The following is a 25,380-nucleotide window of genomic DNA, read 5'->3' on the forward strand; positions in this document are numbered from 1 at the left end:
TAAATTAAATGAATAGTGCGTTTATTTAGAATTTATTATGATGTTGCGCTGAGATTAACCTCAGTGTGCCTAGATAATTTAAAAACAGGCCATACTGATAATAAGATAATAAATAAAAAAATAATAATAAATCAATAAATAAAAAGGTCATACGAAGGATAATTTTCTGTTGTTTCAGCTGTTCTGGATTCTAAACTACTCGTTTGATAGTGTTCGGCACTGTTTGACAAACATAAATGACACTACATAAAGCATACCCTCAAAGTTAATACACACTGATAATGCTGTGTAGCGTTTCATATTAAAATGAAAAGATCATTACAAATTGCCGCGTCTAAAATAGGCAAAGCGTTTCTGGAAGGCCTACATTGATTGTCATGCCATAGTACGCGAGCCCTATGCGCCCTCGTGTGGTTGTAAGCAGTTAATGCATCCACAAGCCATTACACTGTTATGAAATATACCAACAAGATGAGATCTCTCTTCTTTTCAATTACATGAAATTGAATCATTTATGATAGTGATTTGTTATATATATATATATATATATATATATATATATATATATATATATATATATATATATTCTAAACTAATTTGAAATATGGAAATATGTAAAATTTTACACAAAATCACTCCTATAAAATTTACAAAATGTTGCCATTGTGAGCCTTTATTATATATTGAAAGTCAAGTAAAAGCTGTTCCATTTGTATTGAACCAAAGACATATTAGTAAAAACGTAACATGAACCATTAGATAAAATATATTTGTCTATCCATGAGTTTAACGAAAAACACAACCAAATATAAACATTTTAGGGGAAGCATTTAGTATTTTTTAATGGTTTGTCTTGATTTTGCCATAATACATGAATATTATATAAACATTAATCAAGCTGAGCAATGCATCGTTTTATTGAACAATGCTTATGGGACAGGATGCTTTTAAATATTTTAGGCCTACAGCACAAACACATAAGAGCTGCACACTTTCATGATCTAGACAGTTATGACAAAAAGACTGACAACCAATAATATCTTCCTTTGACAGCGTAATTAAAAGGGCGCTTATTTCCTTCACTTTTTTTCTCTTCCTCAAACGTCGAAGTATGAAACTCACACTGTACCATCAACATGAAAGCACGTTTTTACAAATTACATCACATGAGATCAAAACTCTATACAATTTGAGACAAAGTGAAGTTTTTTTCCCCTCAAAAGCTCATTGAAATGTCTTCTTTGAGATTCAAATGTGTTGTACATACATCAAATTCATCAGACTCAGAGAGAATAAATCTTGAGTGTGTTAATGAAGCGTGTTGTGCTTAATTACACACATAGACCTCCACTGAAAATTGTCCTAAAAACAAGAACTGACATTGCTTGATAGGACAGAAATGAAAATACAGCAACACATCAAGCCTCAAAAGAGTCTGAACAAAAAAACAACTTCAATTATAACAACAATGTATTGGTAAATTAGGCTAACAGGAAACCGGTAAAGTTTTTGTACCATTAGGACTGCAACATTCAGTCATAATATTGCAAACACGTAATACACTTGCCTATTTACACATGAACAGCAAAACCACCTTAGGATTCGTCCTATTCACCTTTCCCTTTTTAGAAAATAACATTTTTCAAACGTCTCTTTTTAAAAAAATGATTCAAATACAAAATTAAATAATTCAGAGTAAAAAAGGCACACCCTTGCACAGTGTATACATGTCAACACATACAGAAGAATATTTAGGATTACTTTGCAAACAATATTCCAGAAGAAGACATATCACAATATCTATATATTTTTATAATACTAAAGGTCTCTGGGATCACACAAAGTTTGGACAATGATGACAGAGAGAGAGAGAGAGAGAGAGAGAGAGATCAACAGTAAGACATAGAGTCAGGCAGCGTCCTCCCGTCTTTACAGTGCAGCTGAAACACTTTATGCAGATTCAAGCATCAATATAGCCGCAGCACAACTGCATTCTCAAGAGAACGGCCCACTGTAAACTTGCTAATTGTTACTGTAAAAAAAAGAGGAGGTACAAAATATGCTTCCTTTTCATAACATGTTCTGTAATCAACAAAAAACAGGCAATGTCTTGTTCTTTCACTAGGGATACAAAAGTGTCGACGCACAAGTAACCCATTAGGTGCTTTTAACACATTCTACGAATCACTACTATTGCATGACCCTCCGCGAGTCAGTGGTAAAACTGGAATCTTTTGCATAAACGTTTTGGTGCATTAGATCATGTGCAAAATCTGTTGCTTTATACTAAACATTACTATCGGAGTCAACTGCAAACATTGAGCTCCTGTGCAAGACTTTACAATGCACAACAGGCAGATCATCTAAATCCAATTCGCTTAACTATGAATTTAGCAGTTGAACCTGAAGTTGCATCCTTTTTTTTTTTTTTTACCGTTACAGGCGCTTTTTGTAAACGGATAGAAAAAAACAGATTTTATTTAAAGGTACTGCCTGCAGCTAAAGAGCAATAGTGCAATAAACACTTTCAAACAATTATGCTCTATTTTATTTTTATTCTGACTGGTCATTTTTGTTCAGGGCTAAATTTATTTTATGAATTAAAATATATTATTAAAAACTGGATTTTTTTTAACATTTTTATTAAGAACAGTGAATTTTTCTCTAGAGAAAACAAAGGGACAATAAATATATAAGCAGCTTTGAGAATTCCAGTATGATCATCATACCACGTACTGTAGCTGGGCACAAACAACATCACTCGGTTTCTCAGTCAACGATATCTAACACAAAGATACAGAACGCTATATATGCATGACTATATCACACCACATGGAGCCATAAACCTACTGAGAAATCGAACAGAGGAGGAAAAAGAAGCTGTAAACAAAAAAAAGATCTTGATCGATCTCAGAAGTGATCCTTTGACAAGCGCAGAGAGACGATGTATCTGTTAGCACAGCGAAACCTCTCTCAGGATATGAGCTCATATGTGACCACCTGTGATCCACCTTAGGCCGCGGTTAGGACAGAATGGTGGCGATGAAGTCATAAAAGCGCTTTGAATATTGCTCGGGGTTGACCGTTGAGATCTCTGCCCCTGCCTGGAAAAAAGAAGAGCAAAAACGTGTCACTTAGTACTAGCACTGTTTATGAAATATTTGGAACTATAATAATATTTCATTACATTTATATAGCGCTTTTATCTGCATTTAAAGCGCTTTACACAGAAGGGGGAACTGTGTTTGTAACTCTTACCCCATGTTTGACTGTCTTAGCTGCATGGGCTGCTTTCTTCTTGGCATCATATGGAGTGAGAATGTCAATCACCGCCATGAAGTAGATTTCTTTTTTAGGAGCATCTGTAAGAAAGAATGAGCTACTGTTTTTAAGCGAGAACTGGAACAAAGTGAGACAGAACTATCACTTGCCCAGTGCTGTGCTGCCACTGCATATTTAACATTCACTGAGTTTGTATATCCATTTCTGTCATGACAACTCCTAACAACTGTTTGGCATGGACATGGATGTGATAATGTTAATGTCTGGTCTTGGTGGAATAGATCTGCCATGCCAAGTGCGGGACTTGCTACTGCCAATACATACACGACAAGCTGCTGTACAATATAGCGTACATGAATTACCCATAGCAGATCTAAACAGGTGGAGCGTTTCTACAGCAAAAGCTGACAAAGCATTTGAAAGTTGAGAACGATGTGATTGCAAGCAGATTGAGTTAAAGGGATAGTTCACCCAAAAACGAAAATTCTGTCAGTATTTACTCACCCTCATGTTGTTCCAACCCCGTAAGACCTTCGTTCATCTTCGGAACACGAATTAAGATATTTTAGATTATATCTGAGAGCTGGATCACTCCTCCATAGGCTTCTTAAGGGATTAAATCTTGCCAGCCCCGAAAGGTTATTAAAGACATCGTTAAAATAGTCCAAGTGACTACAGTGGCTCAATCTTAAGTTTATCAAATGACGAGAATACTTTTTGTGCGCAAAAAAACAAAAATAACAACTTAATTTCAACTATTCATGTCCTTCTCTGTGGGCCTCGAGTCAGTTCAATAGTATAATAGCGTAAGCTTCTGTTGTTATACGTCACACGCATCACCCACATGACCAGCGTCGGCCAATAGGGAGTATACGTGTGACGTAGCTCTACGCAATCACACTAAGTTAACTGACTAGAGGCCAACAGAGAAGGAAATGAATAGTTAAAATAAAGTCGTTATTTTTGGGGGTCTTTGCGCACAAAAAGTATTCTCGTCGTTCGAACAACTGAAGATTGAGCCACTGTAGTCACTTGGACTATTTTAATGATGCCTTTAATAACTTTTCGGGGCTGGAAAATTCAATCCCTTAGAAGCCTATGGACTAGTATGGAGGAGTGATCCAGCTCTCAGATTTCATCAAAAATATCTTAATTCGTGTTCCGAAGATGAACGAAGGTCTTACGGAGTTGGAACAACATGAGGGTGAGTAAATCCTGACAGCATTTTCATTTTTGGGTGAACTATCCCTATAAGAACCTATCAGCCCTCTGCACCATCTAGAGTTTCATGACAGAAATTTGTATTTATATGCCTTGCAAACTTAAATGCTTGGTTTTATGTGATGCACGCAACATTGTTGCAGAATCTGCTGATTTGTCAACCAAGATAATGTGTCTAGCTGAATAACAGATAAAGTTTGAAAGAGTAAAAAATAAATACTACTACAAACGGTCAGTAATGTTATCCAGCATATTCCATTATTTTCCAGCAAAAGAGAGTTTATGAATTTATGGAGTTGCATTACAGCTGCATAATTTCTAGCTTGTTGCATATTTTCTTTTAGTAAAGAGAAAAAAATAATGAACAAAAAAAAGGAAAACGTAACATTTAATGATTAAATATTTCTAGTAAATATAAAAAGCATTGCTAAAAAATATAAATAATAAAAACATGAACTATTGACCTGACTGTGCATAAAAAAAAACGAACAGACTTTTAATCCATGAATGTGCAATATTACTCATTATAATTTAAATATGTCTGAATTTACAGTATTTACAGAGGAATAGTGTAACACAGTACAGATTTTTTACCCCCAATGTATAATGGTTTTTCAAAACTCCAAATATTAAAATTGTGTGTATTACTTGTCTAGTATTATTCGTGCTACAGGCATAAATGACACCTTAAGTCATTCAGCTTATTTATGAAAGTGTAGTATTACTTTTCTAAATGATTGTTGTCACAACTTTCATCCAGATAAATTTATAAGCTATATCTAAAGACTACAAAATCATAGCCACCTAGAGCATCCTAAAAACCATCAAGCAACCCTACTTTTAATTTAGTTTGAGCTAGAAAAAGGACTCACTTTCATGGCTCTTGATGGCATAAACGTCAATGATGGGGTCAAACTCTCCCGGGCCCAGAGGTCTATTGCTGTCTAGTGTGTTACTGGGGCTGTCTGGTGGGGAGCCAGTGGCCCCTCCATCGCTCTCCGTTCCCTCCTCCTCGCCAGCGTCGTTGTCTTCACTCTCCTCCTCGGGCTGTTCCTGCTCCCCTCGCTCCACATCATGGATCCCCACCAGCAGACTGTAGTCCATCAGCTTCAGCTGGGCCAGGAACTGGAAACACAGTTTTCAAAGGATTAAGCATGAAACAATCATTGTCTTTTTAATTAGACACAGAGGGGTGATTAGGGAGCGAATGAGTGTTTAGATAAGAGTTTAATGATCCAATACATTAAACAAAGTAAATGAATAGCAAGACAGTAGCAAAGCACATGAAGGATGAGCGCACAAACTTAATGCACACAGACCTCTACGTCATTCTTCAGTTTCTCCAGGAACATTTTCTTGTTTTCCTCATCTATGTAGATTTTCTGTCCGTCATTGATGAAGTCATTGTCTTTGTAAGTTGGAAGCTCCTTGGTCTGTTATTCACATTGGGGGAAAGAAAAACAGTTAAAGTAGCAAATCTGTATATTTAAACTTTATTTTTAGTTTACTAAGCAATGAAAAAAAAAGATGGTGTCACTGCCATACAATATCATAAATTCTGATTTTCTTCTGCACATATTTTGATTTGTTAATACACTTAAAAATGACAACAAAAATAATAATTCTTGCAGCAATATTTTTACATATGGAAGTGCATAGTTTCTGTGCTATTAGCAGTACCAAATGAAAATGCAATCTGTCCGTTTAATGGGCCCGACTGGGACAATGAAAACAACATTAGCTCGACCAATGGCGTGGAACTGTGTGTTTGCCCAAACACAGGCAGTATTTTTGCAATTCTTTTTGGCGCAGCTAGTCTTGTGGGATTAACACTTCACATTCACTACATAGTTCTAACAATTAATGATGAATTTCCATCATCATGTGTCCATCATCTTATTACACTATTATTATACTAATTAATAATATTAAATATTAAACTAAAAATCACCATCTAAAATAAATAAAGTCTTTTGGTGGTGAATTAAGAAGTTCAGCATTTGGCCTGGTGCAATTCTGATCTGCCCACACACAACAAATGTGAATTCACTCAGTGAGCTTAAAAACAGCACATCACAGATGCAGTCGGGTGAAATATAAAGCAGATCTCTGCCTCCTGTGGACACTCAGAGCAACAGGGTATGATTTAGATTTCACTATTAGAGCCAACAGACAATTACAGCATTTAAATAATTACACTGATTAAACCAAGGGTTATTTCCTAAATGCCTACTTTCACAAACATCAGCGAATCTGAAGTCCACAGCTAGTATCAAGATTCTAAGGGACAGTTCACCCAAAAAAATGAAGATTCTGTCATCATTTACCTCATGTTTTTCCAAACCTGAATGACTTACTCTCTTCTGTGGAACACAAAAGTTTTGATTCTATTGATATTATAAAAGTCAGTAGGGTTCAGAACAACATTGGACTCCATTTTCTTTCATTGGTTAAACCAAAAAAACACTTCTTCAAATAATGTGTGTTCTACAGTCATTCAGGCTTGGAACAACATGAGGCAAATAATGACATTATTTCCATTTTTAGCTGACTATCCCTTTAATTCATTGATCTGATTTTCATGTTAGAATAAATTTGTGATACATTTATTAAACATCAAACATTATTTAGTTAAATAGCCTACTTTTGTTCTTGAATAAATTATATTTGTACCAGAACTGAAGAAAAATCTAGATCTAGTATCTATCTAGAATACATGTTTTCACCCTTTATGACCATTTGATGAAAATTTGAATTGATTCCAGAGACTCTAAACTAATTGAACATGCATTGAAGGTATATATAAAACCTCATATGGCTCAGCAGAACACTCAAATGCTGACGCACTAGTATTCCAGTTCTTTTCGCAATTCCAGCAGAGATTGTCGAAGAAGGAGTCACCGTTCTGGAACAGAAGGGTAAGTTAAACCTAAAGCACCGGCCATGGGCTTGTGTTTACAGTCCCTTGTGGGATCCAGAGGGAACGGTGCTTTCCTGAGGCAAAATGCGGGGGGATGCATGTTGAAGAAGAACACTGAGCAATATGGGAAAGTTCTTTGCTGTCGTGTCCTTACGTGTCTTATGGCGCAGTAAAAGCGTGTGGCAATCCGGATGGTTTGTAGCTTTTGGCTCATGCGTGATTTGGACGGAGCCTCCTCAGGTGGGCGTGGCTGCAGGGAGAAGGGAGGTCAGATGCAAAACGCAAGCACCCAAAAATCACTGTGTGGAGGTGACAGACCTGAACTTTCTACATAACTTTAGGGAACTGCGTTCTTAAGCATTTTTAAATCTTAACATTTCATTAAAAAAAAGCCTTAAATAAAGCCTTTAGAAGACAATGGAAGAATCAAAAAAGATGGAAATATCCCACATACATGCATCAACAAGAAACACACCAAAAGTACATGTGTGATATAAAGTTGATTGATAACATGACTGTTGTACAGTAACCGAGTGAAGACAAAATATCATGGGAGAATGTTAAGGAAATCACACTTGAGAAGCAAAGGAAACTTTTCATCAAATACTGTGAATGACAATACATCTGTATATGACACATGATTACAAATATACATCAGTTCATATTTGCCCGAGAGTATCATATACAGCGATAGAATGTAAATATAAAATCTCAATGGAGGAGAAATGAATCAAAGAAATAATTAACCATGCCAGTAAGATTAACATGCATATAGAAAAAAAATTATATATGCATGCAAATCGTCCACATGCCCTCAATTTTTATACATATATGAGAAAAACACAAGATTCGGTTTGCCTTATGTGAGCAAATACTGAACACAAGAGTAGACTGCAAGAGTATTAGTCTTTTATTAACGCACACAATGTATTTATTTATGCACTACTGTTCAAAAGTTTGGGATCGGCAAGATGTTTGCTCATCATATGAAATATTATTACAATTTAAAATAATTGGTTTCTATTTTAATATATTTTAAAAAGTACATTTTTTTCATCATTACTCCAGTCTTCAATGTCACATGATCCTTCAGAAATCATTCTAATATATGCCGATTTGCTCCTCAAGAAACATTCCTTCTTATTATGTTACTTATAAATATTACTTTTATATTATTCTGTTGAAAAAACAGCAAACAGGTGCTTAATATTTAGGTGGAAATTGTAATAAAAAATATTGCAGGATTCTTTGATTAATAGAAAGTGCAAAAGAGCAGCATTTATTTGAAATATAAATCTTATGGAACATTATAAATGTTTTTACTGTCACTTTTGATCAATTTATTCCAACCTAGCTGAAAATAAAAATCTTGACCTCAAACTTTTAAACGGTAGTGCAGTTTGCACAGGAAGTTTAATTCAGTGTGATAGTGCGTAATCCAACAGTCAAATGTTCCCTGAAAACAAGTAGTCAATGTCTGATCTATTATTTACAATAGTTCTACTTACCATCTCACTCTTTACCTTCAGAGATCAGTGTACTTCAATTACAGAGTAAAACAATAGGGTATCACAATATAAGAGACACCACGGTTCTTAGGTTTAAATTAATCCAATATTATAATTATTTTCATTCTTCTCAGGACTCTAAATTGAAACCACTGGACTACAAAAGTGCAGTTTCCCATACTCTGAAGAAAATAAATCAAGCAAATACTGGATTAAAAAGGAACAGTTTTTTCCCCAAGGAATGGAGAATGTAGAAAATGGGATCTTTTCACACAGGATCATTTTATTTTGGGAGTTTATTAATATACAAGACACAGAAAGGAATATGATGTTATTATATATTTAGAATTTTATTTTAACAATTTCCAAACTCAGACATGCAATACATCCAACATGCAAATATGAACTCATTTTCTGAACATGTAATCATACACTGGAAATGGAAATATTTTTAGCATGGAAGTTCATCCCCTATTCAAAAGTTATATGCTTTCTACACATGATAAAAGAGAGAGAGAGAGTTTACCTTTTCTTTGTCGCTAGCCTCTCTCGCCACTGTGGATCCCTAAAAATGAACATTAAATCATTATGAAAAGAACAGTTACCCTAAATTAAAAATGGTCATTTCCTCAATTGATCAAAAACTATATTACTTATTTCCCACCCTGGAACAAGTTTTTTTTCTGCTGTACTTATTTTTCTGCTATTATACATTCCACCCAATTCATTAAAAAGATCTGATTCAAAAGAATCATTTGTTCATGAATCAGACAACACTACTACTCTCGTGAACACACCAGGAAGAACAAGGGTGGATGTCGGTTTTCTGTGAATAATGAGTTAAAGTTATCGCATGCCTCAACTCAAAGACTCGAAATATAGCATAAGTTTAATAAGTCTTACAAACAGTGTAATAATAATTCTTACATTATTACATTATGAACATATTACATATAATTTTCTTAAAACGTAATAAAACTTTGAGCTCTTAATGTAGTAACAATGTAATAACAAATTTTCACATAATGTAATAGGTTATTGTATGAGAAAATGATTATAATAAGAACATTTTATTTGTAGCAACTTCTAATGTAGTTACAGTTCATAAGGTAATACCCAACATAATGTGCAAGAGAAACAATATTTACAATTTAATTATTATCTTTCAATACAATACATTTGAGCACAGAACATAATTAGGCTACATTGTGAAATAAACATTTTCATAAAAGTTGTATTCTTTTTGTGATTATGCGTGCTCCATCATTTTGAGTCACTTTGACTCAGAAACACATTTTGAGTTTTTTGCCCTACATAAAAAAATAGAGTCTTTACTTTGTAATTTATAAGTATAAGTTTTTAATCATTTTTGAGATGCAGTCATTTATTAATGTGATTATTTTATTTATTTGTTTGATTTTGTTAGTTATTTGCTTTTGCACCTTATTCTGCTTCCAAAGAGAGAACATGCCAAGCCATTTCAAGTTTAAGGAGTACTGTACCCTAGTCTTGTGTCCCCCCCCAGTAAAAAATTACTGTAAATAAATACCAGTGCTTTTATGTTAATTAAAAAAGAATACTGTAAGGGATTACCAATTTTTTTGTTTAAAAAAGCTATTACAATAATGACAATAAGACAAAGATTTTGCTAAGAGTTGCTACACACAATTTTACGATGCCCCGATCCATTCCCTTTCATTATATTGAAGATTAGACAGGCTTTTTAAACAAGAACCACTCACCTTCAGGTCATATTTTTTGTAAACAGGCAGCCGGTGGCTGAAAACATTGCGAGTGACGATCATGTAGGTCTCATCTCCATCCACTGTGAGGCGATACATGCCCAGAAACTGAGGGAGCAGCGTGTTTCCATGGCACTCGACTATATACTACAGTGGGTAAATACAAAAAAAAGAGATTCACTTTACACTTCACAGCTTGTGAGACTCACAATAGAATCTTTTTCTTTGTTCAAAGAAACAGTTTTTCCCTCTACCTGGTGGTACTTCTTCAGAATGTTGTGCATCTCGGCCACGTCCTCGCTGGTGATGATCTTGATGACGTACCTCTTGTTGTATGAAGTGTGGAAACGAGCTCCACTGCGGCCCTGAGCGTCACTGGGAATCGGGGCCCTGCGTGTCAGAGAGTTCTGCCACGGGAGAAAAGGACAGTGAAGGATTTGACACCGAACAGCTCCACTAAAACGGTGAAAAGCTACTGGCACTTCTCCTAGACTGCAGTCTGCAGTCAGACTGGAATGCCAGACAGTACAGTCTGGTCACTTCTTTTATTGAACAAATAAAAGAACATCACAAACTGAAACATTTTGGCAGATTCGGTCATTTGGATTGCAAAACATCCTTGCTCTCTTATAGAAACGGAAAATAAGATAAAGAACATTTTGCAGTTAGTGCCCTTTGTAGAAAGATAGGAGTCAATAGGTTTGCATTAAAATTCAACCAGCAAAAGCACAGCTGAGAGTTACTGCCTGCGCTTTGAGATGCCATCTTCAGTAAAGCTGCCAAAAATGCAAGGTCTCTGGGGTTTACGGCAAAAGCCACACTCTGTGTTGTCATTGTACTGAGTGGGATTTGTTTTCATGATGTTCAAAGCTGTTCCAAATGTCTTAGTGAAACTGAATTAGTAGATCAGCAGTTCCGAACTGGTTTTGCTTTAAGGACCCAGATTTGGATACCAAGAATAAATCAATCTTTTTAAATTATCATCAACAACTCGAGCAGTAAAATCCTCTTTAAAAACAAAAGCTGAAATATTTATATTCATTTATTAATTAACATTACAATACAACAACATAGGCCAATTGCAAAATTATTTACAAGACATATACTGAATTTTGTAAATGTAAAAAACATCAGCAGAAATGCAATTTACCTGTGAACCTTTATTTAAAGTGGTCTGGCCTTTTTCCCCCCCGTTGCATAATTTTGTTCATGATTTTGGAGGGTGAGGCCATGTCACAACCTGTTCATGATGGCATCAACCAAATTTGTCTGCTTCTACAAAGTTGAATTTGCACCAAAAATACTGTTAAGATTCTCAGCCTTATTTGAAATTAACAACAAAAGATACTGTATGGCAATAATTTTCTCGTGACTTTTTTGGATATTGATAGAGAAGATGTTTTACTGAAGTCACCTGGTGACACGCCAATAAAAAAAATAAAAAAAGGTGCTTTCACTTCAATTAATGAAAATGAAATGCTGATTTCAACAATCACAGTGCTGGGTCAACAGTAGTGTAAGTGTAGTATTGAGATATTCTGGGAGATGGGCCAAATTTAATACACTATTTTCAGTTTATGGCATTTAACTTGATCTAAGGCTGAAAGATCTGATGATTGCTATAGAAACTAAAACCGGATATTATTGCATTTACTTATAAAACTGCTACATATGAACTAAGAAACAAAATTGTCGAATTATGAAATCCAAACTGACATTTCAACATTTGTTCACGGGTGAATCAACATCATGTTGTATAGTGCATGTTCTGTTTTGGTTTCGTTTGCACTGTTTCCTGTTCTGGTTAGCCAGTGTTATTTGTGCCCTAATTAGTTTTTTCTGTAGGTACTCATTTAATTCACCTGTTCGTACTTTTTACTATCTTTAATTACTCCCTTGTGTCTTTAAGAGCTTAGGTTCTTCGTTCGGTATTGTTTATGTTACTGTTAAAAGCTAAAACAATCTCTAAGTGTTTCTCCTTTGTTCAACAAATAAGTCTTTTGTTTCATCCTTTGTTCGTGACATTTGCAATTGAATTTTGCAAATCGAATCAACATTGATATTGCAATGTTGTTTTAACATCTTAAAGAGTAATTAGGAGTTTATTGAGCCAAAGGTCGTAGTTAATATTGAGAACTGGACCGTAAACTATAGTCTAAACGTAACCTTTTTTACAACCATTTAGCATTAAATGAAGTTTCAATGATTTTCAACATTGAAACAACAACTACTGATATTTCAACCACATTTCAACATTGAAGGTCGGTCACAGTCGGGACACTTTCAGACCTTAATCTTCACGTCTACAGGCCTCAACACCTTCAACATCTCAGGGTGGATTGTTTAATGAATTTGTCACAGTGCACTGCAGGCTTTGCAAAAAGGATGGGGCAATAAAAAAATGATATTATATTGGACATGACAACAAACTTGGAGCTGGTGTGTGAATAGAGTAAAAAAAAAGGGCTCAGCCCATTTTTCATTTCACATGTGAAGAATGAAGAAAATAGCCATTAAAGCTTAAAGAGGGGTTTCTTTAGTAATGTAATGTTGCTGTTCACTGTAGTCTTGAGTTACTTACCAGGAATGTACGTCACAATATTTCTCATTTAAATAATTCCCGCCCAAGGAATAAGCAATGGGAAAATGGGAGTTGCCTGAGTAGTGTGTTGAAACTTGCTGTTATGGTAAGGAACATCACATTTCCAAAACACGCTCGAAGTAGTAGAACAATAACAAAACACTGATCCAGCTGACTAATTGCACATTGAACTTTTCGGAAAGAGGGGACTGGGAATGTGAGGTACGGCAACAGTGTAAAATATGTGAAAAAAGGGCGTAATAAATCCTCTTTAAATGTAACCATTTTTGGCACAATAAATTACTAACATAACAGGGGGGACAAATTTATATATATATATATATATATATATGATACATCCTCCTTAAGCACTTAGGTACCTGATATTCCTGATCATCAATGGAGAACCGCTCCCTTAGATTGCGGAAGACTAGGGGACAGTACTCCTTAAACTTGAAATGGCTTGGCATGTTCTCTCTTTGGAAGCAGAAAAATGTGCAAAAGCAAATAACTAACAAAATCAAACAAATAAATAACAAAATAATCACATTAAGTTCAGCAATACAGTCTCGAGTCAGTCTTTCTTACTTGTTGAAGAGGTGGTTGTCCACCTTGATCTTCGAGTTGGCTTTGAAGTCATCAGGCATCAGCATAACAGGAATTTGGATGTGACTGAGTTCATTTATCTTAAAAAAAAACATAAAAAAACAGAAGCTGTAAAAGTGAAAGAAAATTATTCAATCATTCTAAATGACAAAATAATATTTGAACAGTGATGCATATCAAGAATAGCTTGATATCTGTTGTATAGGAGACTTCTGGACCTGCTCCAAATGAATACATCAGACCGTTTTCTTATTTACTGAGAAGAGAACTATCTGCAGTACAGGGGCCATTCCTCAAATGTGGTGCACTGATGGAACGCTGCCAAGAAACAACTTCCTTTCACAAACAGCAGCAGCGAAAAACAGAGCTGTCTGCGCCAACAGGCTAAGCATTACTTATTTGGTCGGACTGTCCACTTCCTTTTTTATTGCCCTAAAAAATTCAATACACGTCAAGTGGCCTTTCATGGGCAATGGCACATGCATGACTACACATAAACTCAAGTCAGTTGATTGATAGTGGCATGAACTCAGAAAGCTGCCTGCTTATCTAAGGATAACTCTATTTCTGTCCAACAATGGGTGTACATGTGCATTTGTCCTACAAGGTGGAATCCAACCTGATTTTTGGACACTCCCTTTACACTATGACGTGTTGTGTGTATGCAGAGAGTTATTTTTGCGCATCTTCCTGTGCCTCCATCTGTTCCTGCTGCATCAGGGGGCGTCCTCCTGCCTATTAAGAAGCATTTCAGTAAAAAAGGCTAAGCTTTGCGATTTAAAACAATGACAAACAGGATGTCGACAATAAGTATTAGGCTGAAAAACAAAATGCGTCCGTTTCTGATTTAAGGTACTGGCAACAGGCGAAATTGAAAGCCTCAGAATACAAACCACACAAAATGTCAGAATGGATTTGCAAAGCTGAACAGTAGTCTACAAAGAGATAAAAAAAGGACTAGAGAAATCAACTGCAAGACTGGGGAAGAGGGCAGCAGGTTCACTGAAACAGCAGCAGCTGAAAACGGGGAAGGACAAGCCACGGTCAATCAGCCCTATCTGTGACACAAACACACACACCTCATCCGCTCATTTACACAGTATGTGTCATGTGATTCAGCCCATAGTATGATTATTGTGATCTTAATGATAATCGCAAAATTAAATTTGATAATATTAACTGCAGTGTGATTTTGTTGATGTAATTACATCCACATTTAGATTGTATGTGTCATAGTGGCTCTTCACCCCCGCCCCTTTACAATCGGTTACATAATCAGCATACAATTTCATTTGGATAAAGCCATTGAGATTAATCAAGCAACCAAGAAACCTGAGGTGTTCCTGGCGGAGTGGGTTGTGTGTTTTCTGAAAGCCACTCTGGAACATGAGTGGCGAGAACATTACAAGCAATTACTTCTTTACAAGCATTACTTCTTTTTATTGCATTTCACTTCAAATAATCCCATTACTGAAGCCTGTTTTCTAAGCAGACTAATATCTGTCAGCACATACGGCTTATCACCCGCTTTACATAACACAGCACTACTACAAATTCACATCAATGGCAACAGACAGTGTCATTCCATATGTGCTGAGAAAAGAGGTTGGCTGAGCGTGTATGGGGGGATGGTTCAGGCTTTAGTTAAGGCAATTTCTCATTCTGCCCATTAGGGAAGTTCCTGCCACAATGGAAGAGGCCTTTTTCTCCTTCCCCTCAGACTTAAGTTATACCTCTGAGACTCTTACGTAATCAACATGAAAAAGCTCATCTGAGACAGTGCTGATTGAGAGGATGAAACATCTAAAAGGAGAGAAGAGGGGAGGAGGAGCGGGGATTAGATGAGAGAGCATAGATGAATCTTAAAGAACTATGAAAGACATTGAAGAGCATCAAGCAAACGCAAGACGGTGTGGCATATATGTGGTGAAGGGAGGGGCTCTATTGGCCTAAATTATAAAAATAGGCTAAACCCACAGGCGATATTCCTGAACACTACATTTTTGAGGTCAAAAGATCTCATTGTCATTTAGCCCTAATAAAACGAAACATAAAGGATGAACGGAAACAATGTGCTAATGATGTTTGGAAGCATCAACCTGCAGGTAACACTGATTCATTTTGAGGTTTAGCAATGCTTTTCTACACAAACACCCAATGACTGAAAGAAAACTCCAAGATGGATGCCCCCATAAGTGTTTTAGACATTCCATATTATTTACAATATAAAAAATGTAAAAAATTGTCAGTTAACCTGAACAAATGTGCTTTGTGGTAGCATCTCTATAACTAGTTTCACTCGAGTCCAAAAATAATATGTAAAGTGCCCCTATTATGCTATTTTAAAGGTTATAGATATATTTACATTTACATCTCTCAAAGAGTCTGAAAACAGTTAGTTCAAAGATCATCTCTCTAAGCTGAGGTTTATGTGAGCTTACTATGGTCTGATTTTTCAGACGCCCAAGTTTGTTGTGATTGGTCTACCGCTTACAGCGTGTCGGAAACAAAACATGATATTAAAATGGCTGCCTCCGAAATCGCTTTCTCTCGAGTAGGTACTTATTTTGAATAAGTAATTACTTCACGACCGAAGTATGTTATTTATAGTATGAGTGTGTGTAGTATGAATGTAATCTGGATATACTACAATCGCCATGTTGTTACGTTGCTTCACTCCTATTCACAAATCCTCTCCCGTGGCCTCATGGGATAGTAAAGTGTCCATTGTATGCACACTTCAGAATCTAACTGGAAGTAGAAAGTCATCCAAGTACTTTTTGCCTACTTTATTATGAGTACTGTGAATTCGGACATACTTCTTTTGTCACAAACTGTTTTTCGCCTACGTTAAAGTAGGGAAGTATGTGATTTCGGATGCAAACTTTTTTGCATTATTTTCCTGTTTTCTCTGTAAAACTGCTTTGAAACAATCTGTATTGTAAAAAGCGCTATATAAATAAATGTGACTTGACTTGACACTTTACTATCCCATGAGGCCACAGGAGAGGCTTTGTCAATGGAAATGAAGCGACGCAACAGACGCGGTAGGTCACATGACATGAAAATGGCGGATGTAATACGTCTGAATTCAATTATTATACTACACATTTTTCATACTATATGAACATAGTATTTTAACAGTCACTAAATAAGTTTCAAACCAAATGTACTGGCTACTATACAGTATGCGAGAAGCATGCACGCACTCTTATGTAAACAGACGAATGAGAAGTACATGACGGAACGAGTGAAGGAATGTCTCTGACAGCAGAAATGCAGCGGTAACCCCCTAAACAAAACAACTGTGCTGTTACTATGTTTCTTTCTGAACAGTTTTTTAATGTTTTAAACAGTCATTCAGATTTTTGTATTTGCAATGATGTTCATCAGCACTAAAACACTTAAATACTTAGTTAAAAGGCTTGTTTATTTTCAAACTTGAACATTATTACATTTTAATCTGGACTACAACAAGCCCTATATTTTGATTGAAAATGTTCTGATTTTTTATTATTGTTCAGTAACACTTTACAATAAGGGTTCATTAGTTAATTTATTAGTTATTAGTTCTAACAATAAGAATACTTCTAATACATTTATTAATATTAGTTAATATTAGTTTCAACATGTATATATTAAAATCAAAACCTGAGCTAACATGAACTAACAATGATCAGTTGTATTTTTTAACCAACATTATTCAAAGAATAATAACTTCTGTAACAAATGCAGCTATTGCTCATTTCTAATGTTAGTTAATGCATAAACTACATTTTATACAATTTATGTTTAAATGAATAATTATACTTCATGTATCTCATGCATGTGCATCATGACAGAGCAAAAGGCTCCCAGACACCAGTGTCCAGATTCCCAGAAGACCAATTAAAGCTTCGTAAGATACCTGGAAATCTTCCATTCCCACAGGAAAAGTATTCTTTAAACATATAATGTTTTTTAAACACACATATTTAGTCCTACAGTTGGTGTTAATCAAGATTCAAATAGCAAAATCCTTTTTTTAAAAACATTTTTCAAATATTGAGAAATAAGAGAATAGAAAAGGAAGAGAATAGAAAAGGAACAAAAATTTAGAATTTAGAAATCCATGTTATGAAATCTCTGGGTCACTGAGAACAAGCGTATTCTTGTAGTTTTGAATTTCCGTGCAGACATTAGGCGCTGACAAGGGATCAGGGATCTAAATGTTGTCTGTAGCCTGTGTAGTTAGTCATTCAGCGTCCCACCACCACGACTCTGTGCCAAAGCCTCTCATCTGAGAAAACACTTGCTTTGCTCGCTGACACAATCATTTCATTGATTCTTGAGTACTGGGACAAAACAGACCTCAAAACTGAAAAATAACATACATTTTTCAACAAAATATTTTTGGATTAATCTCCTCAGTAAATCACCTAGCCTATGTTTGGTTGTAACATCCTGCTTCTTGCATATTGTTCCTTGTCCATTAATTATTATGGAAGAACACCATCAGATACAAAAATAATGTGTCAGATGTGATACAAATATTTACAAATTTAGCATTCATGTCATAGAATTAATGACTTGACACCACAGGATGCTTTCAAACTGATTTTCAGCACCATCTGTTGAATTTTCACTACCATCATGCAAAGGTGTTAATGAAATACTCACATTCCGCATATCACACAGAATTCAGCTATTGTTTTTAGATGGTTTTACCACCAGGACCTACTTAAAATGAGAGAAATTATGTAAAAAATTACATATAACTAATATAAATATAGATTTAAAATCATCAGAGTCCGTGTGATCGGTTGATCTCTTATGCAGATAAAATAGCCAAAGGACCATAAGTATCAGAATTAATGTTGAATTTGACAGATTTTAAAAGATATATATATATATATATATATATATATATATATATATATATATATATATATATATCAAACAGCAGCAGTAATATATATTTCTGTTTTTTAATGTTCTTAGATTCATGAAAATGATTTGGTTATGTCTGATGACAGGTGGTTTTTGGTTTTAGTGAGTGATAATCTCATCATTCTTGATCGAATCAAATTAGACTTAATGGTTTACATTTGTGTCTAGATCATTAATCATCTGATTCATTTCAATGCTGAACTGTATGTTTAAATCTAAAGTTGAGTAGCATGTCTCAAGTTAGAACGCATTGATTCACGCAGCTCGAAACAATAGCTCTGATGTTTAGATTCGTAGACTGACGTCAATGCTACAGTTATCTATGGATCAAGAAGCCGCAAGAAAACAGCCACACGTGCCTTCAATCTGCTCAGACGCAACATCGCAGCTGTTATAAACCTGTAAGAAAACGTAATCCTTACCGAGTGGTTCACTCCCCACATCAAGACGCTGAGCAGCGGATCGCTGGCCCGAAACAGCTTCACCTTCTGAGACACGAAATGTTTCTTCTTGGTTTTGCTGGCGATGGTTGCAGCAAGATTGCAAGCTGCAGAGGCCATGTTTAGCGAGTAGGCTCGGATGAATGAAATCCCTCTCTGTGCGTGGCACTGTGGCGATGTCTTGACACAAGCTGTTTAGAATCAGCAGCGCTCCACCGGATATCGACATGCAATTTGTCCCTTTCGTTATTTAATGCATCGCGTTCATGCATCCCTCTGCAAACGCGCAGATGACGAACGATGAAAACTCTCAAAAATCCCGCTATACACCAACTCCCACCAGCTAAATGCTAGCTGTCATTGACGTTAGCTTGAAGGTTACAGTTGGCAGGATGTGTGCGCTACTAGCTCTTCACACATACAGCTTTGCAAACTAACAGTTAAATCTTAAGCTCGCCCGGCAAAGCATCCCAGAAGCTCAAATGAATGATATTCCGTGTCCATCATGAGGCTCAACGTGAAATTTAATAAAAAGTAAACGGATGCAGATTCAGAACGCAGATACCTAAAAAGGTGTGTCGCCTCAATTTAAATCATGGCGAAAACCCGTTAACAATGGTTATGGTACGATCCCAAACAAATCTCTCAATGCGAAAATAATAATAAAAACCGGCAAAATACTAAACAACCACTGTCCTGTTGAAGTTCCGACCGAGCCACATCCACTGCGCCAGTATGTGCAGCATTTGGATCAGTCTGACCTGACAGTTCTGCTTTAGCTCAGCTCAGCACGTTGACACATAAATCTTGTGTTTCACGGAACGCAATTGGCCTGGCGGCATTCTTGGGTAGATACGGCCACAGCATGATGAGATTCAAATGGTCCTGCTGCACCCATCTCGATTTTGGTCTTGGTCAGTAGTCTAAGCTTTTCACGCTTGGTCTTCAAAATAAAATAAAAAATGTGGCTGTCTAAACTAGACATTAGCAAGGTTATACTGAGCAAAACCGAGTCCTCATTTAATAAGAGATGTCGCCGAGGACGTAAAACCAACTAAATCCATAGGCTATCACCTGCGGCGTGAACAGCGTAGGTGGATGATATGATTACAATGTCAATGTATCTAAAAACTCCAATACGCATGAAATAGCTGGAATAGTTTGTATTTTATGCAGATACAGCTATACATGGCCTTTCACAAAAATGTTAGGAAGACCACATTTAATCAAAATATGTGCGCTTATTTTTTTCTTATAGCTTATACCTACATTTTATATAGCACTTTTAAGAAAAAATGTTGTAAGTACTCTCCCATGAGATGACTCCATATCAGTAGCATAATAGCCTACGTTTTATTTTTCATAGAGCGCGTCGCCTCATGGGGGCAGACATAAGATCACATTATTTATCAGCCTAATAACTTTATCTCGCTAATTTTGTTATTATGAACTTACCTGATGGCGGCTAGATTTTTTTTAGTATATGAAAACTTTCTCATTGCTAGTTGTAATAAATTAAAAACGATGCAACATACAAAAATTGAGCACAAGTTGGAAATGCACTTTTTTTTTACAAACGATTGTAATAATCCAAGCAATATATCAAAGACATAACTTTAATATCTACTTGCAAGATAAGTATTATTACCCTGGACAATGCACCTGTCTTAATCCTACTCCTCACATTCTCCATAAGGCGCATGCATTCTGTCGGTGTTCTACTGCCCTCCTTAGGCATTATAATGCCATTACTCTCAACGGCTTCTGACCGCTACTCCAACAGCCTATAAATACAGAATTACCAAGATGTGATGTTATTCGTGTCTCTTTAGGACAGGTTTGATGAGTGAAGAGATAAACTAAATAAGACACAAAATTAATATCTTGTCAAACATTGTGTCAGAACTTTAACAAAATACCATTAAGACGATATAAATCGTGTCACGTAAACAATCCTAACTCTTTATTTAGACACGTTGTACACTTTCTTTTTGGCTCATTGTGGACCTACAGAACAGTCCATTCCCCGCGGTCAGTGTTTGAGAGCTCCTCCAATAGTCAGTCTCAGTGGGTGATGTTTGGTGAAATCTCACGCTTCCCTCACTGCGAGACCAGCGACACGCGGATAAACACTCGCGAGCCATGCGAATTTAAAACCCTGCGACACAAACTCACCGCATGCTGCAGTAAATCTGAGATATTTTACAATAAGTTAGTGGATTATCGAAGTTATGCTATTTTTCCGGATCATCGCAACAGCTTGAAAATGAACCCTCATTGCGCGCGCTGTGGGAAAATTGTCTACGCAACTGAGAAAGTGAACTGCCTGGACAAGGTAAAGCCTATATTTATATACTCTCTTACTTCCGATGCTTTAAAAGGAAAATTTATACATTCTTGTCTATAACGTTCTTTCATAATTATCTACCAAAAGCTTTAAATGTTTCCGTCTTCCCACATTTAACAGTATTGGCACAAAGGATGCTTCCATTGTGAAGTGTGTAAAATGACTCTCAACATGAACAACTACAAGGGATATGAGAAGAAGCCCTACTGCAACGCGTATGTTTTTGTCAAAAATACTGGTTTTAATACACTTATATGTTCATACATTCTTAGGTCTTATCAAAAGCGTACGTGTTTTTGATGCGAGATATTAGAATATGAATATGATTCCAAAAGCCCAAAATCACTCGCTTCCTTTCTCCAAAAAGGCACTACCCAAAACAGACCTTTACAATAGTGACAGACACCCCTGAGAACCTACGGCTGAGACAGCAAAGCGAGCTACAAAGTCAGGTAAGAGCACTTGTTCACTATGTGGGGTGTTGTAGATTGTAATGATACATGATTAAAAAAAAAATTGTGAGAATACTGCTCTAAATCTTAAGGGGGTATTTCTAGGGTAGGATAATGTTATTTGTTGCTATTGGTAAAGACATTTCAAAGGGATAATGAGACAAAATTGTTTACCTTCGTGTGAGTGTTTTGGCTGCCAGTGAGGGGACTGGGTGTGATACTTTGAAGTCAGCATGGAGAAAAGCAAGGCAGCTGTCTACTCAGTGGTGCACGGGCCGATCCCCTCAGCTTCTCCACCTGGCAGAACAAAAGATGCTGCCAAGTCCATACTGTGGCTGACCTAATCCTGGCATTATGACAGGATTCATTTTTCTATTGGTCAACAAGCTGTGAAAATACATTTTGTGTATTTTATCTATTGCTCATACTTTGTGTTAGGGATCTGAAAAAAAAGAAGCAACCATCCAGATCTCCCTTGCAAGTTGCAACATATTAGATTTAGCTGTATTTGGCCGAGCAGTCGTTAGGGTGGCTCGCCAAAGTATTATATTTTCTGTAATACATAAAATAAGTGAGCTTGACCAGAGTTCTTGTGGGGAGAAGAATTTATTGAAGCACAGTTCTTCAGCAGCGATGTCAGCCTTCAAAGAATCTTAACCCAAAGTTCTGTCTGTGTGACAGAACATTATACATGAAGACAAAAGGGCTACACACAATAGAAAACTGTTAGGACCTCCCACAGGAGATTGATCTACACTGTCATCTACTCTGAGCAATGTTGTTTCTTTGGCATTCACACCCATCAGTTTCTATAGGCCATACGTCTTTATGGGCCATTTGGTTCACACCTTTACAGACACTGTTTCAGTTGATTGCATCTTGAGGCACAGTAACAATGTAAATGCATCTGACTAAAGTTATCTCAAAATACACATAATCTTTCAAACCGCATAACGCACTTAAAATCACCCAGAAAACCTTACCAATTCCCTGGTAAAATGGTTTTCTTGTTCTTCAGGTCAAGTACAGGAAGGATTTTGAACAGAGCAAGGGTCAGGGCTTCAAATTCGCCTTGGATACTCCAGAGCTGCAGAGACTGAGGAAGGCCCAGGATCAGATCAGTAATGTATGCTGGAAAATGTAGCTGAATGAAAAACACAAATATGTACACTTGATCAATTAGTGTACTAGATATGCAAGCGCTCATGATTAGTCCAACATACATACTGTTCAAAAGTTTGGGGTCGGTAAGATTTTGTGATGCTTTGGAAAGAGGTTATGCTCAACAAAGCTGCATTTAGTAATTTTGTGAAATATTATTACTATTAAAACAATTATTTTCTATTGTAATATGTTTCAGTCTTTAGTGTCACAAGATCCTTTTAGAAATCATTCTAATATGCTGATCTGCTGCTCAAGAAACATTTCTTATTATCAATGTTGAAAACAGCTGTGCTGCTTAATATTTTTGTGGAAATGATAATAATTTTTTTTCAGAATCCTCTGATGAATAGAACGTTCATACAACAATTTTTTTGTAACTTATAAAAGTCTTTCACTTTTGATCAATTCAATCCATCCTTGATGAATAAAATTATTAATCTTACTGAACTGTAGTATAAATATCACACTTGTATGTGCATGGAACAGGTGATATCTCCATTTTTGCAGGCAAAGTATCACAAGGATTTTGAGGCGTCAGGTTTGCATGGGGTCACTCAGGGAATGCGTGGAACGTACCTGGTACGGCCTCAGAGGGCACCTAACCATGAGACGGTGGGAAACAGCACGCACAAGGGTGTCCATCAGTGCATCATGGAGATGGATCGAAGACCTGGGGTCATTGTGGGTAAGTCTACTCACACTTACTAGTACAACCTAAAAAAGGGAGAAAAGAACAACAAAACAAGTATACTAGCTCTAAATATAAACATTACAACTGCAAGCAAAATATTACCATTGAAGATCAAGATCATCCTGGTGATTGTGTTTTAGCACCTGTTCTTCCTGGTGCCTACTATTCCAGTGGCCACAGCTACATGCATCAGACCAGCATGCATTCACTGAGGTCAATGCAGCTGAGGTCACAACACAGGAGTATGGTGAGTCCTTATTTTTCTGGGATATTATATAGCATCTGACTACACCATGCTCATGATTAAACATGTATTCAGCAGTGTAAAATACTTACTATTGAATTTGATCCACTCAAACTTGGGTCACCAGACTGTGTACAGGGCCCTGTATGACTACACGGCACAGGATTACGATGAGGTGTCATTCCGGGATGGTGACATCATTCAGAACGTGCAGCCGATCGACGAAGGCTGGATGTATGGAACGGTACAGCGGACGGGGAGATCAGGTATGCTGCCTGCCAACTACGTAGAGGGCATTCGCTAGGTGTCCTACGCCTCAAATGAAACGCTCTATCTGAATTGTTGCATCAAATGTTTGTAAACAGTCAAAGGCACAGCTCATTTTTAATAGTGCTGATTGTCCCATTTTGTAAGTGTTTATAATGTTATATAATTTCTCATTATGTTACTGTTCAAAAGTTTGAGGTCAAAAAGATTTTTTTATAAAGAATGTATATTTCTATTAAACGAGACATTTATAATGTTATAAAAGATCTCGATTTTAAAATGAATGCTGTTCTTTTGAACTTTCTATTTATTAAAGTCCTGATAAAAAAAAAATCAGTTTATATAAAAGAAATTAAGCAGCACAACTTTTTTCACAATTGATAATTAGAAATGTTTCTTAAGCAGGGTCAAGATCTTAGAATGATTTCTGAAAGATCATGTGACACTGAAGACTGAAGTAATCATGCTAAAAAAAATCAGCTTTGTCATCACAGGAATAATTACACTTTTTAATTTATATAGGCTACAATAGAAAAGTTATCTTAAATTGTAAAAATAATAATAATTATGCATAATTAAAAGTAACTAACCCTAAACCAAAGGCTACCCTAACCGTAACACTATAGTAAGTAGTACATGTAGTTAATAATCATTACCAAGTACTTATTTGTGTACTTACATAGTAACAATGTCATTGAAATAAAGTGATACCAAAAAATCTTACCAGCCCAAACTTTTGAATGGTAGTGAACTTAATGCAATGTTAAATGTACAAGATGAAGAGAATATATGTAAAATGTAAAGAGGTTTTTGCCACTTAAATATTTAAAAAAGCATCATTTTTAACAGCATGTGTTGCCTTGTAAAACATGAATATTTGTGTAAACTGTTCTGCACAATGTATATTAAATGTTCCATTACAGCAAAAATGTAATCAATTTGTCAATCTAAAATAAAAAATGGCATTTAACCTACTAGTCAAGCAG

The 25,380-nt window shown here is 36.0% G+C and overlaps 2 protein-coding genes across 4 annotated transcripts; one reads left to right on the forward strand and one right to left on the reverse strand.

Moving 5' to 3' along the window:
- Nucleotides 1–646: 646 nt before the first annotated feature.
- On the reverse strand, nt 647–20,038 carry pip4k2ab (phosphatidylinositol-5-phosphate 4-kinase, type II, alpha b). Of its 2 annotated transcripts, XM_077227336.1 has the most exons (11): nt 19,212–20,038; nt 13,843–13,940; nt 13,635–13,731; nt 10,928–11,080; nt 10,674–10,820; nt 9,458–9,496; nt 7,578–7,673; nt 5,823–5,936; nt 5,376–5,628; nt 3,259–3,362; nt 647–3,104 (listed from the first exon to the last, which is right to left on the reverse strand). In XM_077227336.1, the coding sequence occupies exons 1-11, from the start codon at nt 19,347–19,349 to the stop codon at nt 3,024–3,026; spliced, it is 1,320 nt and encodes a 439-aa protein (XP_077083451.1). In that variant the 5' UTR covers nt 19,350–20,038; the 3' UTR covers nt 647–3,023. The 2 variants fall into 2 exon arrangements, with proteins under 2 accessions (XP_077083451.1, XP_077083456.1); XM_077227341.1 differs by lacking the exon at nt 7,578–7,673.
- Nucleotides 19,402–25,364, forward strand: nebl (nebulette). 2 transcript variants are annotated; one of them, XM_077227348.1, is made up of 7 exons: nt 19,402–21,564; nt 21,697–21,791; nt 21,944–22,028; nt 23,047–23,154; nt 23,700–23,877; nt 24,024–24,130; nt 24,255–25,364. In XM_077227348.1, the coding sequence occupies exons 1-7, from the start codon at nt 21,304–21,306 to the stop codon at nt 24,429–24,431; spliced, it is 1,011 nt and encodes a 336-aa protein (XP_077083463.1). In that variant the 5' UTR covers nt 19,402–21,303; the 3' UTR covers nt 24,432–25,364. The 2 variants fall into 2 exon arrangements, with proteins under 2 accessions (XP_077083463.1, XP_077083467.1); XM_077227352.1 differs by lacking the exon at nt 23,047–23,154 and having other exon boundaries at nt 21,024–21,564.
- The last annotated feature ends 16 nt before the right edge of the window (nt 25,365–25,380 follow it).

The sequence above is a fragment of the Siphateles boraxobius genome, unplaced genomic scaffold, assembly GCF_051911475.1.
Source record: "Siphateles boraxobius isolate OS27281-9 unplaced genomic scaffold, OSU_SipBor_1 1, whole genome shotgun sequence".
NCBI lineage: Eukaryota > Metazoa > Chordata > Actinopteri > Cypriniformes > Leuciscidae > Siphateles > Siphateles boraxobius.